This window comes from Trichechus manatus, unplaced genomic scaffold, assembly GCF_000243295.1.
Source record: "Trichechus manatus latirostris isolate Lorelei unplaced genomic scaffold, TriManLat1.0 scaffold00178, whole genome shotgun sequence".
Classification (NCBI taxonomy): Eukaryota; Metazoa; Chordata; class Mammalia; order Sirenia; family Trichechidae; genus Trichechus; species Trichechus manatus.
Window position 1 is genome coordinate 3187809 of NW_004444114.1, and position 12642 is coordinate 3200450.

General features: G+C 35.7%; 2 protein-coding genes across 5 annotated transcripts in view; one reads left to right on the top strand and one right to left on the bottom strand.

The window, feature by feature from the left end:
- Window positions 1–7019, top strand: part of HPGDS (hematopoietic prostaglandin D synthase) — a 42410-nt gene extending 35391 nt beyond the window's left edge. Inside the window, exons 5-7 of one of the 3 annotated variants that reach the window (XM_023741349.1) lie at window positions 2575–2673; window positions 3983–4019; window positions 4514–4694. In XM_023741349.1, the coding sequence (XP_023597117.1) occupies window positions 2575–2673; window positions 3983–4019; window positions 4514–4575 (198 nt within the window). In that variant the 3' untranslated portion in view covers window positions 4576–4694. Of the gene's footprint in view, window positions 1–2574; window positions 2674–3982; window positions 4020–4513 lie in introns of all 3 variants that reach the window. The other 2 variants (XM_023741347.1, XM_023741348.1) reach the window with 2 other exon arrangements.
- Window positions 7020–7854: 835 nt separating this feature from the next.
- SMARCAD1 (SWI/SNF-related, matrix-associated actin-dependent regulator of chromatin, subfamily a, containing DEAD/H box 1) overlaps window positions 7855–12642 on the bottom strand; it is a 128393-nt gene continuing 123605 nt past the window's right edge. For both annotated transcript variants that reach the window (XM_023741346.1, XM_023741345.1), the window contains one exon: window positions 7855–9662. In XM_023741346.1, the coding sequence (XP_023597114.1) occupies window positions 9601–9662 (62 nt within the window). In that variant the 3' untranslated portion in view covers window positions 7855–9600. The remainder of the gene's footprint in view (window positions 9663–12642) is intronic.

Here is a 12642-nt window from a genome sequence, read left to right on the forward strand (position 1 = left end):
TGAGAAACTATTTTGTTCTGTAAGCCTTCATCTTAAGTGAGAATAGCAGCACAATTGGAAGAGCGTAGTCAATGTCACTTAACTGTGCATGTAGAAATTTTTGAAATGGTGTATTTTTGGCTATGTGTATTTTCACCAAAAAGAGGGTTGAGAAGTTAAGAGGGTTGACATGTTGTGGGGTTGTTAACCAATGTCATAAAACAGTATGTGTACTACTGTTTCATGAGAAACCGTTTGTTCTGTAAGCCTTCACCTGAAGTGCAATTAAAAAATAATAATAATAAAAAAAGACCAGATTTACTGCCATGACTGGAAAAACCCCGAGAGTATGGCCCCCAGTCACCCGTTTAGCTCAGTGAGTATGTTTTACATTTTAAAAAATAAAAGCAAATGTTTTTTAATAAATGGATAAACCAAAAACAAAAGTTTATTGAAAAAAATGTTACTCCCAAAGTTCACCGTTCAGCCAGGGATTGGACAGCTTCATAAAACAAAACAGGCCTAATGAGGCACAGCAGCCCAAGGACAAGAAGGCCGGAAGGGACAGGATAGCTGGCTATAGGGAACCCAATGTTGAGAAGGGACAGTGTTGACATGTCATGGGGTTGTTAACCATTGTCATAGGGCAATATGTGTACTAACTGTTCAAGGAGAAACTATTTGTTCTGCAAACCTTCATCTAAGGTACAAAAGAAAAAAAAGAATTATCTATGTGAGATCAAACTGACAACAGCAACTCAAAAGGTTTGATGGGAAGCCTAGGGGGCAGTGAGTTGAAGATAAGGGTGATGGAATAATTTGGAAAAGGGTAGTGAGAATAGCAGCACAACTGGAAGAATGTAATCGATGTCACTGAATTGTACACGTAGAAACTTTTGAAATGATGTAACTTTGGCTATATGTATTTTCACCAAAAAAGTCCTCCAAGGTCGAGAAGGGAGAGTGTTGACATGTCATGGGGATGTTAACCAATGTCATAAAACAATATGTGTACTGTTTAATGAGAAACTATTTGTTCTGTAAACCTTCATCTAAAGTACAATTAAAAAAAAATTAAAAAAAATGAACAAAACAACATACAAGAGGAGACTGGTAAATAAATTATGGTATGTCCCTATTAACATCCATTATATTGTGAATACACATTTATTGGCATGGATGTATATGTGTGATATATGTATGCATGTATGATATACCCTTTAAATTACACATCAGGTTACTAAACACCTTTGTCTCATAAAAATAATTTTAAAAATACATGTAAATATATGCCTATATGAAAATATGGAAGAATAGATTTAAGTCCCCAGGTTACAAATGAAAAACACAAACATGAAATTTTATGGGTAAAATGTTTAGTCATTATGCACAAATAAACTGTAAGAACTGGTTTAGGAAAAAAAAGTATTTATTAGTTAAATCCATGAGTAATAAAGGGATGACTAAGATCTATAGAAAATCAGACCTGAATCTCCATGTTATAAATTTGAGAAAAACATGTAGATACTTCTCTTCCTTTCTAAATTTATGTGGAAAATCTACTTCCTCCTCAAATCATATTATTCAATACCCCCCCATTATTCTTTTATTTTTGAGAATATACACAGTACATACACAGTTCAACAATTTCTACATGTACAATTCAGTGACGTTGATTGCATTCTTCAAGATGCGCAACCATTCTCACCTCCTTTTCCAATCTGTTCCTCCTCCATTAGCATGAACTCACTGCCCCCTAAATTTCCTACTTTTCAGTTGCTGTTGTCAGTTTGATCCCATATAGATAGGTCTTGTCTTAGGCTGAGTTCTCTAGAGAAGCAAAACCAGTAAAGCATTTAAATATACAGAGATTTGTATCAAGGAAATGGCTCACATGGTTGTAGAAGCTGGTATGTTCCAAGTTCATGGGTCAGGATAGAGGCTTCTCCTGATTCACAAAGCCACAGGGGTTGGCGAACCCAAGATTGGCAGGTTAGACAGCAGGGCTCTTGCTCACAGGCTGCGAAGATTGATGAATCCCCAGATCAGCAAGCAAGACAGCAGGTAAGCTTGTTAGCTCAAGTCCCAAGAACTGGAGGTCAGACAAACAGGTGCCAGCTGCAGGATCCAGAGTGAACAAAAGCCCACGAGTCTTGCCAGAAAGTCCACTTATGTATTTGATGCAGGCCACACCCCCAAGGCACCTGTCTTTCAACTGATTGGCTACTCGAAGCAGATCCCATCACAGAGGTGATCGCATTGTATCAAATCTCATCATGGAAGTGATCACATCATCTTATGACTGCCAAACTACATCACAACTGCCAAACCAGTGAGAATCATGGCTCAGTCAAGTTGACACACAGCCTCAATGATCACAGGTCTGAAACGAGCATACTACTAAAGGCTGATATTCATTAGTTATGCTATTGTTTGGTTTTAAGATGACTTCAGGGGATATTTTTGGTTTAAGGTTTAAAGATTATCTCAGGGCAATAGTTTCAGGGGTTCATCTAGCTTCAATGGCTCCAGAAAGTCTGGATTCCATGAGAACCTCCCATTATTCTTAAAGTGATCTTTTTCTCTCTCTTCTAGGATAAGATATTTAACAAGCTGCTCACACATGATGCACCTATTCTTCTGCAAGATTTGGACACATATTTAGGGGGAAAAGAGTGGTTTGTTGGTAACTCTGTGAGTATGTTTTACATTTTAAAAAATAAAAGCAAATGTTTTTTAATAAAAGGATAAACCAAAAACAAAAATTTACTGAAAAAAATGTTACCCATTGGGAGGTATTCATAGGTTAGAGAGCAGAGATACAAGCTAAACTTGACTATATCTTTAGTAGATTTGACAGTGGAGCCATAAAATATTGTACGTAATTATTAAAAAAAAAATAAAAATTTTAAGCTGTCACTAAAAATCAAAAGCCAAGTGAAATAAGTGAACCTAACTGTGTCAAGCTGGTGCATAGAGAAATACAAAATGAACAACTATTTCAAGCAATTTGATTACATATCTCAAGACAGACATTCTCTCAGGACAAAAAATAACAATCGTACACCATTTTTAGTGATCATATTGGTGGTGGTATCGTTGGTACTGTTCTTTTTAAAAAATATTTTTTATCTATATTGTTGGATAAAGCAATAAGAAATTATATTGATGTCATTGAGAACCAAGATTTTCAGTGTGGGAGAAAGGAAACAGAGATGTAAAGTCAGTGAGGTTAAGTAAAAATTCTATTCCTGAATTTAAATTACAGGTAAGAGTATAGATTCATGATGTATTTTATATCAAAATAAAGAAAACAGCATTTTCTGTATCTCTTGAAACAATGGCCAATCTCAGATAGTAGTCCTGAGCATCCCTAGCACCCAGATTCTGGTCTCTTAAATACTAAAAGAAACCAGGGCTCCTTGGAGAAATGGTCCACCTCATCACTCCTCTTTTTCATCATAGCACCCATCAACTTACAGATTTGTCTTCCCGATTGTCTTCCCCCTTCTAAAATAAAAGCTGCATGAGAAGGGGCCTGCATCACATCTTACTTCCCAATGAATGCCTAGCATCTAGATCTGTGCATGGCACACAGCAGACACTCAATAAATGTTTGCGACTGAACTCTGAATCCTGTAACCAATAGCCTCTCTTGGCTGACAGATGTTTACTAAGCAAGTTCATAAAACAATAGCAATAAGCTTTATTAAACTCCATACCAAAAAAACACTAATAGTCCACTTCTAAATTTCACTCTTTAACTGATACTTATCCAGAATCAAATATCATACAAATTAGTTTGCTAGTCACAAAAGAAAAACACATGCGAAGCCAACAACTGTACAAGGAGGACAGGACCACACTATCATCACTCTATTCCAGTGATCAATCTCGTATCCCACTAAAAATGGTCAGACAAGCGTATATTATGTCTCCTGATGTGATGTGGTATCATGTAGTTCAGCCTAAAATATTTAACTTGAAACTATCAACCTTTCAGCCGGAACTTCCATTCTGTTCCTGTATAAAGGAGCAAGGTAAACAAGATGAAGCAACCACATAAATCCTGAAGATAAGACATTCTAGAGGACTAGAATGGGACTGAAGAGAGTTAAAGGACATAACCAGAGGAAATGCATGGTCCTGGACTGGATCCTGCTTTGTCCTGTCAAGGAAGTTTTTGGAATAGATGGTAAAATAAGGATTGGGTATTAGATAAGGTGGAAATGTACTGCCACAGAGGTGTAAACTGAAGGAGGTTACAAAAGAGTATAGTTAATATTACACACACAGAAAAATACCTTACACACTGAGATATTAACAAGTAGTAATCTCTCTGGGTGATAGGAGTACGTTGTTATATGTATTTTCCCAGTTTTCTGTAATACACACATTCTAGTTTTATAATAAAATACTGTTTTGAATTAAAAATAAGCTATCTTTTATGTTAAGAAATTAAGCTTACTTTGGAATGCTGATAGTTATGCCCTTTATATTAAAATGAAAATAATTTTTGTTTCCTTTAAACTAGGTAACTTGGGCCGATTTCTACTGGGATATTTGCAGTACCACGCTTTTGGTTTTAAAACCTGACTTGCTGGACATCCATCCCAGGCTAGTGACTTTAAAAAACAAAGTCCAAGCAATTCCTGCCATCACTGACTGGATACAACGGAGGCCCCAAACCAAACTCTAGATGACGTACACTGCCTTCAAACTTCTTTGTTCTTTACAGCATCACACCCATCAGCTAAGACAGCTACACTAGCCTGCCACATAGTTCACATACTCCCCCAACAAGTTATGTCAAGACTTTCGCTTTTGCCATAATCTGCTTTTAAAAAAAACAAAGAACATTTAGTTTCCAGTGTCTTTTTCCGGAATAGCTTTACTCATTTACAAATAAGGAAAAATAGTTTACAAAACAGGCAGGCCTCGCTTTGCACTGGTTCCAACATGCATGAACTTCAGTTACCACTGGTTAGCACCAGTTCCCCAACAGCATGGTTCAGATTTCAGTTACCACAGTATATTGACTGTAATTGCATAACGTTCAAACTCTGCTGCCAGCTCTTCAGTCCACAAATTACTATGTGACTATCAGACGCACATCATGACCAGAGACTAATCATGGCACTTGTCAAAGTCTGTCAGTGACTGGTAACTGACCAACTGTTACTCATGCACAGACAGTAAAGCATGCAGCTGTGTTGCCTCATTGTTTCCCAGTATTAAACCCATTTAATATTTTACAAAAAATGGATAATCGAAAGAGGAACTGCCAGCAAAGTTGAAAATGCAACAGAGAAATGAAAAGTGATCATGCAGATGTGAAATTCAAGTTGAACATAAACTGAGTTAGAAAAGAAACAGCTGACTGTGGGAATGCTGACACTGCAACCACTCAAGTTTCTAGAAATACAGCCAGAGGAATTGTGTGAAGGTGAACTCACCAACATAAATGAGGAAAGTGGTTGTGAACAAAAAATGAAGATATTCCAGAGGAAGTGACACTTAAGAAAACTTCACATTAAGGAACAGAGATATTTCACAACAGTGAGAGAACGAAGGATAAATGCTGAGAGCTAATCCAAACTTAGAAAGAGTATGACAATTCACCAAAGCATACAAATAAGTTATACAAGAAGTACTGTTCAAACTATTTTTAAGATTTAAAAGTGAAACAAAAAACCAACACTGTAATTATCAATATTTACAATACTTTAAATTACAATGTACTATGTAAGTTTTGAAAGGAGCCCTGGTGGCACAGTGGTTAAAGTGTTCAGCTGCTAACTGAAAGGTCAGGAGTTCGAATCCACCAGCTGCTCCAAGCGAGAAAGATGTGGCAGTCTGCTTACATAAAGATTTCAGCCTTGGAAACCCTATGGGGCAGTTCTACTCTGTCCTATAGGGTTGCTGTAAGTTGGAATCAGACGGCAGCGGGTTTTTGATTATGTAAGTATTAGCTTTGCTAGTTTTTCATTTACTTAGACATTTATAACAAGCAGTAAGAAAGTTTATAATGCTTTGACAAAATTTTTTTAAAGGTCATGGAACAATCATAAATTTTCCCATGATTGTTAAGATCTCCTTGTATAATTTCAGAGTGTAGTCATTTTTATGGTCCCCTATTACCACGAAAAGTGAGAACTGGCTGGATAAATACGTAATTTAAATAGAAATCTCCCATATAACTAAACATTCAGGCCTTCTTCCTCCCAATATTTTAAACATATAATTATATGATTGGAACATCAAATTTTGGGTTAATTTATGTTATTATTAATACCGGATTGTCTAATCTCAGTATGTCATGTCATTTTGGAAACGGACTAATGAAATAGATGGCCCTCCACTTGAAAAGCAGTGCAGAGAAAGCAAAATAGAGTTGAAAAGCCAAGATGGAATGTGGTGGAGGAAGAAAGAAAAGGGAAAAAAAGCCCAGCTAGACATGATCTTGCTCAGGTGCTTCTTTCCTTCCAAAAGTGTTATATGAAATGGGAAAAAATGTTAAATAGTTTATTAATCACTAAGGATTACACATAAAAACAAAGTGTGTTTTCTAAGTACCTTGTTTGTTTAGATTAAATTTTCTTGCCATAAGTGGTTAATAAATACAAGTTATAAGTGAATCTCATCATAAAGCACTCTATCACATCAGAGCCTTTCTAAAGAAAAAAAACTTTCACAAATAATACACTAGATAATGAAGGTAGCAACTTTTCCTCCCTATCATACATGGTCATTTCCCTCTACATAATTACATACTGACAAGCTTTAATGAAAATAAAAATTACTAAAAGTGATAAATATAATGCTTATTCAAAATTATGAAAATTCAAAATGAAATAATCAGGCCCACTCATTTACGTAAATCATAATCAAAGTGTAAAATGCAACAGGTTTCATAAGGAAATACTTCATTTCAATCACAGCATCAACCCAAACCAAAAAAACTAAACCCACTTCTGTCGATTCCAACTCATAGTGACTCTATGGGACAGAGTAGAACTGCCCCATAGGGTTTCCAAGACTGTAAATCTCTATGGAAGCAGACTGCCAGATCTTTCTCCCATGGAGTGGCTGATGGATTCAAACCAACAACCTTTTGGTTAGCAGCCAAGTGCTGGGCCACTGTGCCATCAGGACTCTTACAGCACCAACATAACCTTTAAATCATCTTTTTGCACTGAAGGAAAAACATGTTCCATTATCCTATCTTGCATACAAATTTAATGTCTCCTTGCTTACACAGAGAGAGAGAGTAATAAAAGAGAAAAAGAATGAGAACTAGAGCAGGTATTTAATTGTATATCATATTTACAATCAGGAAAAAAAAAAGCATACATTTTGGCAAGAGTTACAACATCCAATTCCTTAACTTTATGGACTGGTTAAATATCTTGCTTAAGATCACACGAACAGAAACCAAGTCTCCTGACACCCCTCTCTCTCCATGATACAGTAACACCAACTGCTAGAAATAAGATTAGTTGATGTTTGAGTATAAATATCTGCTGGCATAAAGCTGCAAGTCTATGCAGTCAGAAATAGTTATGAAAAAACACAGAATGCCATGTCTTCTACTCCTGTGTTATTTGCATAAAAATGTTACTTCACTTGGTCAAGATATTACTTGGAGAACTATGCTTTATTTCCTCTTTGTACTGGTGATTTTACTGACACCAGCTCAATGAACAGACTAATGAAAATACATCCTAAGTAATAAATTCCAGTTCAGTGAGAAACACACAGTACTGAGCACATAATATGATCTCATTTGTGCTCAATATTATACTTTTTAAAGGTAAAGGGAGGGGTGGAAACTACTAAAAAGGTTATGGGGAAAAAAAAAAAAAAAAAAACAACTTATGATCAAAAACTTTTTATTAAGCCCAAGACAGAGTATTACAGGGAGAACCCAACTACATTTCATTAGAGATAAAAATATGGATTTAACAATAACAGAAGAATTAGCCTATCAATGAAGATACATTAAAACAGAAAAGCCATGAGAAACCCATTATGAAATTTTATAAGGTAATATTCCCAACAATTTGACGAAGTGATTCGGAGGCTGTGATACAGGAGGAGGTAGTAGTAACATTTGCAGAGTCCTTCTAGCCCTAGTGCACTACAACATATTCAGTATGTTCAATATACCTTCAAGACTGAGTAAGTCTATTGAGTTGTATGAGCTTTCAGAATCTAAATAGCTTAAGAATCACTTTAAGAACTTCTTTTGCCTTCTAAATTCAGAGGGTTACATTACCTAGCATCTTAGCAAGGAAGGCTGCCTTGAAAGGTATGATCTCCAATAATTAACAAATCTTTGATTTATAAATAAGTTTATTTATACTGGTATTTACATAATAAAAACAAAACACATAAAACTCACAAGTTATACAAAGAAACTGATGTATAATAACAGCAATACAGACTGACAGGGAAAAATGTAAAGAAAAGATTTAATAAGGAGTTAAATATCAAATAGACAACTTTACCTCTGAATTTCACTTTGTCACCCACACTGAATTGGAATTGAACAATGGCTCTCTCTTCAGGAGGTCCTGTACTGGAAATTCTGGAAACTGGTAAATTATATTTTGATAAGGGTTTAAAGTTAATGACCTATTTCCATGCAATACCTAATGCTGCCTTAATATGAAGTCACATTCAGTCTGCTTTGAAATGAAATTGCTTTAGTTAATCTGTTCTGCCAAGCTAGAAAAATGTCACCAACATCTTGCTGATGCATGAGATGTGGCAGGAATGAACTATTATTTAGGGAGAACTGGAGCAGAAGTGACTGGGCAACAGCTTTAAGAGAAGCAAAAACCAGGAGAGGGAAATCAATGAAAACATGCACAAGAATAGAATAGGCAGACTAATAAGCACAATAAGTGCAGCTGGAAAATGAACAGAAGGAATTAATCCATGGAGCAAGATAAGGTCTTCTTTAGTTACTACTCACTGGAAAACAACTTAGTGCCTAGGAAAACAGATTTGTTTTAACAGAAGTGCTTGAGAGGACCTGGGGGATGTTAGTATATGGATTGCCACCTTTAAATTCAGGTTGAGTTCTTGTTGACAGTGGTGAACATCTGCTTCAAATAGCAATAAAACTAAAGCTATATAATTATACAGCCGCATTATTTAAACTAACATAATAAAAAAAAAAACTTCAAATGAAACAAGCAAAAAAAAAAGACATAAGCATTGTCAAATAAGGCACATGTAAAAATCTACACACATTATCCAGTGAAAGACAATATATATATATTTGGAGGTAGAAATAATTACAAAAATACTGACATTTCTAAAGCGTTAGCATATTTGTTACAAACAATCACCAACTAATCCCCATTCAGAAAACTGCTTTGTAAAATGATTATTCAACATCTTAAGGACTACATACTTGTGGCTTTTTTTGAAATTTCATGTGTGAGCATCTGAAGAATTCAGTTAGTGGCAAAAAAGTTGTCCATACTATGAGAAATGCAATATGGAAATTATAAAAAGTTATAAATGTTCATAAACCCCATGGTCATCACAATGTAAATGTCCTTGAGTGCACCAAGTTGATACTTCCTCATTGATTGGGAACTCACAATTTTACAGGCCCATTGAAGTTTTTAATAATGTGGCTATATCTGCTGGCATACTCCCTTCATCACCTGCAGGACAGAAAGCAGCATTTTAAAAGTTTATCAAGTTTCTTTTTGTTTTGTGAACTATATCGTCCCTTTCCAAGGTTCTATACCTTTGGTGAATTCCTATTTATCTTTCAAGGCCCAGGTTGCTTCAGTATCACTTCCTCTAAAAAATCTTTCCCAACCTCTTCATACAGTAGGGTTACTGCCTCTGTGGTCTTATTCATACTGCCAGCACAGCATATTTCATAATTTTATATAAAAATAGATACATAAAGATAGATACAGTCTTAACCATATTTAATTCATACAGCACATAGTATTACTCTTCACAGTTGCTAAATAAAAGGAAAACACACTTATGTAACAAACTGAGTAGGTAAAACAAAAACAACAAAGCTCCCAAATCCCAACCAAATGGAAATAATTCTTATACCCTTATTATTTCATCCAAAGACATAATCACTGACCTAAATCCACCACACATAGATGAACAAAATTTTGAGCAGAGCATATCAGTTGAGGATTAAATTACCTGCTGAAAATTACCTTTTGTTTACTCAGTGTTTGTCCCATCTTTCAATAAAATGGGACCTCAGTATCTAGACACTTAGAAGAATTATTCAGGTTTTCTAAGATGTGAAAACATCCAGTGTGGTGATACAGAATCTAACAATCCTTGATTCAATAAAATTTCATTCAGAATAATTTCAGATGAATTGATTTATTAATTTGCTGGTTATTGACAATGGCACAGCTGGCAATCAATAAATATTTGCTATAATAATTTTATAAATTAGATGTGGCCAAAGTGCAGCAAAATTAATCACGTCTCTCTCTCATACACATACCTCCCAGTTATTACTTAAAATTATAACAGTACTTTTATTTACTCTTCTCCTTTTTGTAGAAAACATACATATACAGAACAGAAACTCTCATTAAGATCACTAACACCTCTCCCTGCCTCTAAGCCTATCCATGGGCCTTATAGTAACCCTTGAAGTTTAAGGAGGTAGAAAATATATTATTAATGTAATTAATCACTTTGGGGACATTAAAGGGAAAAGGAAACAAAACACAAAATCCTATTCAAAAGGAGTGGTTCTCTACTTTTAGTATGTATCAGAATCACCTGAGAGGCTTGTTAAACCAGATTGTTAAGCCCATCCCCAGAGTTTCTGACTGAGTAGGTCTGGGGTGGAGCTGAGGAATTTGCAGTTCTGGCAATTTCCCAGGTAACGCTGATGCTGATCGTCCAGGCACCTGCACTTTGAGAACCACTAAGGAAAGCTCTAGAAATGCAAAAATCTGATAACCACAAATGAGAACAATAATGCTCTTTAACCTTTCATAGCTTCAAAGAAAAGGAGGTGTTCAGATTGTGCTAATGTAAAGCACACACATTCATTACAAATATATTTTCTGTTTACAGAGCAAAAGGATCTCACTGTGAGAGATGGACATAAGGGCATTCATGTACTCTCATCAGTTCAATGTCAAAACTATGTAATGAAATCAGATGCACAACTGAAACAAAATTATTATACTTAAGATTAAATAAAAGACATCAGTATATCGTGAGTCTACCATTTTTCCTTTGAAATGATACACTTACTGGAAAAATCATATTAAGTAGTTTTAAGGAGACAAAGGAGGAAAATTTCCTACAGAAGGGAACACTGGTTAAGTGCAAGAAAAATTCTTTATAACTAAATATTTTAAAGGAGACCTGGTGGCACAACAATTAAATGCTCGGCTGCTAACCAAAAGGTTGGCAGTTTGAATCCAGGCAGTGGCTCCGGAGGAGAAAAGATGTGGTGATCTGCTTCCCTAAAGATTACAGCCTAGTGCTACTCTGTCACATGGGTTCGCTGTGAGTTGAAAACTCGGTAGCACCTAACAACAACAAATATTTTAAAGCTAATGGCCTGAAAACATAGCTGAAATAAGCTGCTATTTTAACAAGACACTTGAGGAGAAAATATTGGGTAAACTATTAAGACTGAACATATTTATACAGATAACACTTTATATGAATTATGATTAAAAATGATTGACTGAACATACATAACATGTCTGCTCCCATCTGAGGTACCATTAAAATGCCATGGAAAAAAAAGGCGGGGGTGGGGGTGGGGGTGGAACACTTGAAACAAATGAGAAAGAATACAAGAAAAGACAACAGCAGAGAGATAGCTGTCAACAAATTCTGGAAATGAAAAGCAGATGGAAGAATGGAAACTGACAATCAGAATAGAGAAAGCAGAAAATTTAACTGCCTACAGATGGAAAATACAAGAAAACTACTTCATACCCAGAACTCTTCCCCCAGAGCTCATAAAATGGAGGTAAAGGCGCTTCTGAAATGTGGGGAACAGGTGGAGCTAAAAATACTTTAAAGGGATAGGATGCCTGAAGCCTGTCACTGTAGCCAGTCATTTACCCAAGAGGTACAAATTATCCAAAATTATCTTTGGATAGCTTGAATCAGAGAAACTTCGGACTTGGGAATAGCAGAGGACAGTGAAGCTGCATAGAAAACAGGAGAATTAACTATTTGAATGAGAAGAGCATTGTCGCCTCCCACCCCCACCTCACTCGTTGCCCTCGGTTCTGAGAATTTGCTCAGTTGGCATATACCAACTCTCCCCACCATTCCAACATTACAAGAGATTGAAGAATATGTCTTTAGGGAAATGAACTAGTCTATGGGAAAAGACTTACAATTAAAACAGCTGGAAGTTGGACAATCAAACAGCTGAGTTCCTGATTAAGGAACTATCATGGTTCTACTTAGAGACTTATTATTGTTGGGACAAAAATATAATCCACATATTGGGATATCTGCCAGTATTCCTGTAAGTGAATTTTACCTAGGTATTTAATTGCTCCATTAAATTCTAAAAGCCGCCGTAAACAAAACAATCAGGAAAAAAATGTTGCCCAAGTGGAATCTGGCTTATGTATTAGCACTACTGCTTTTGCTGAAATTGCCAAATTG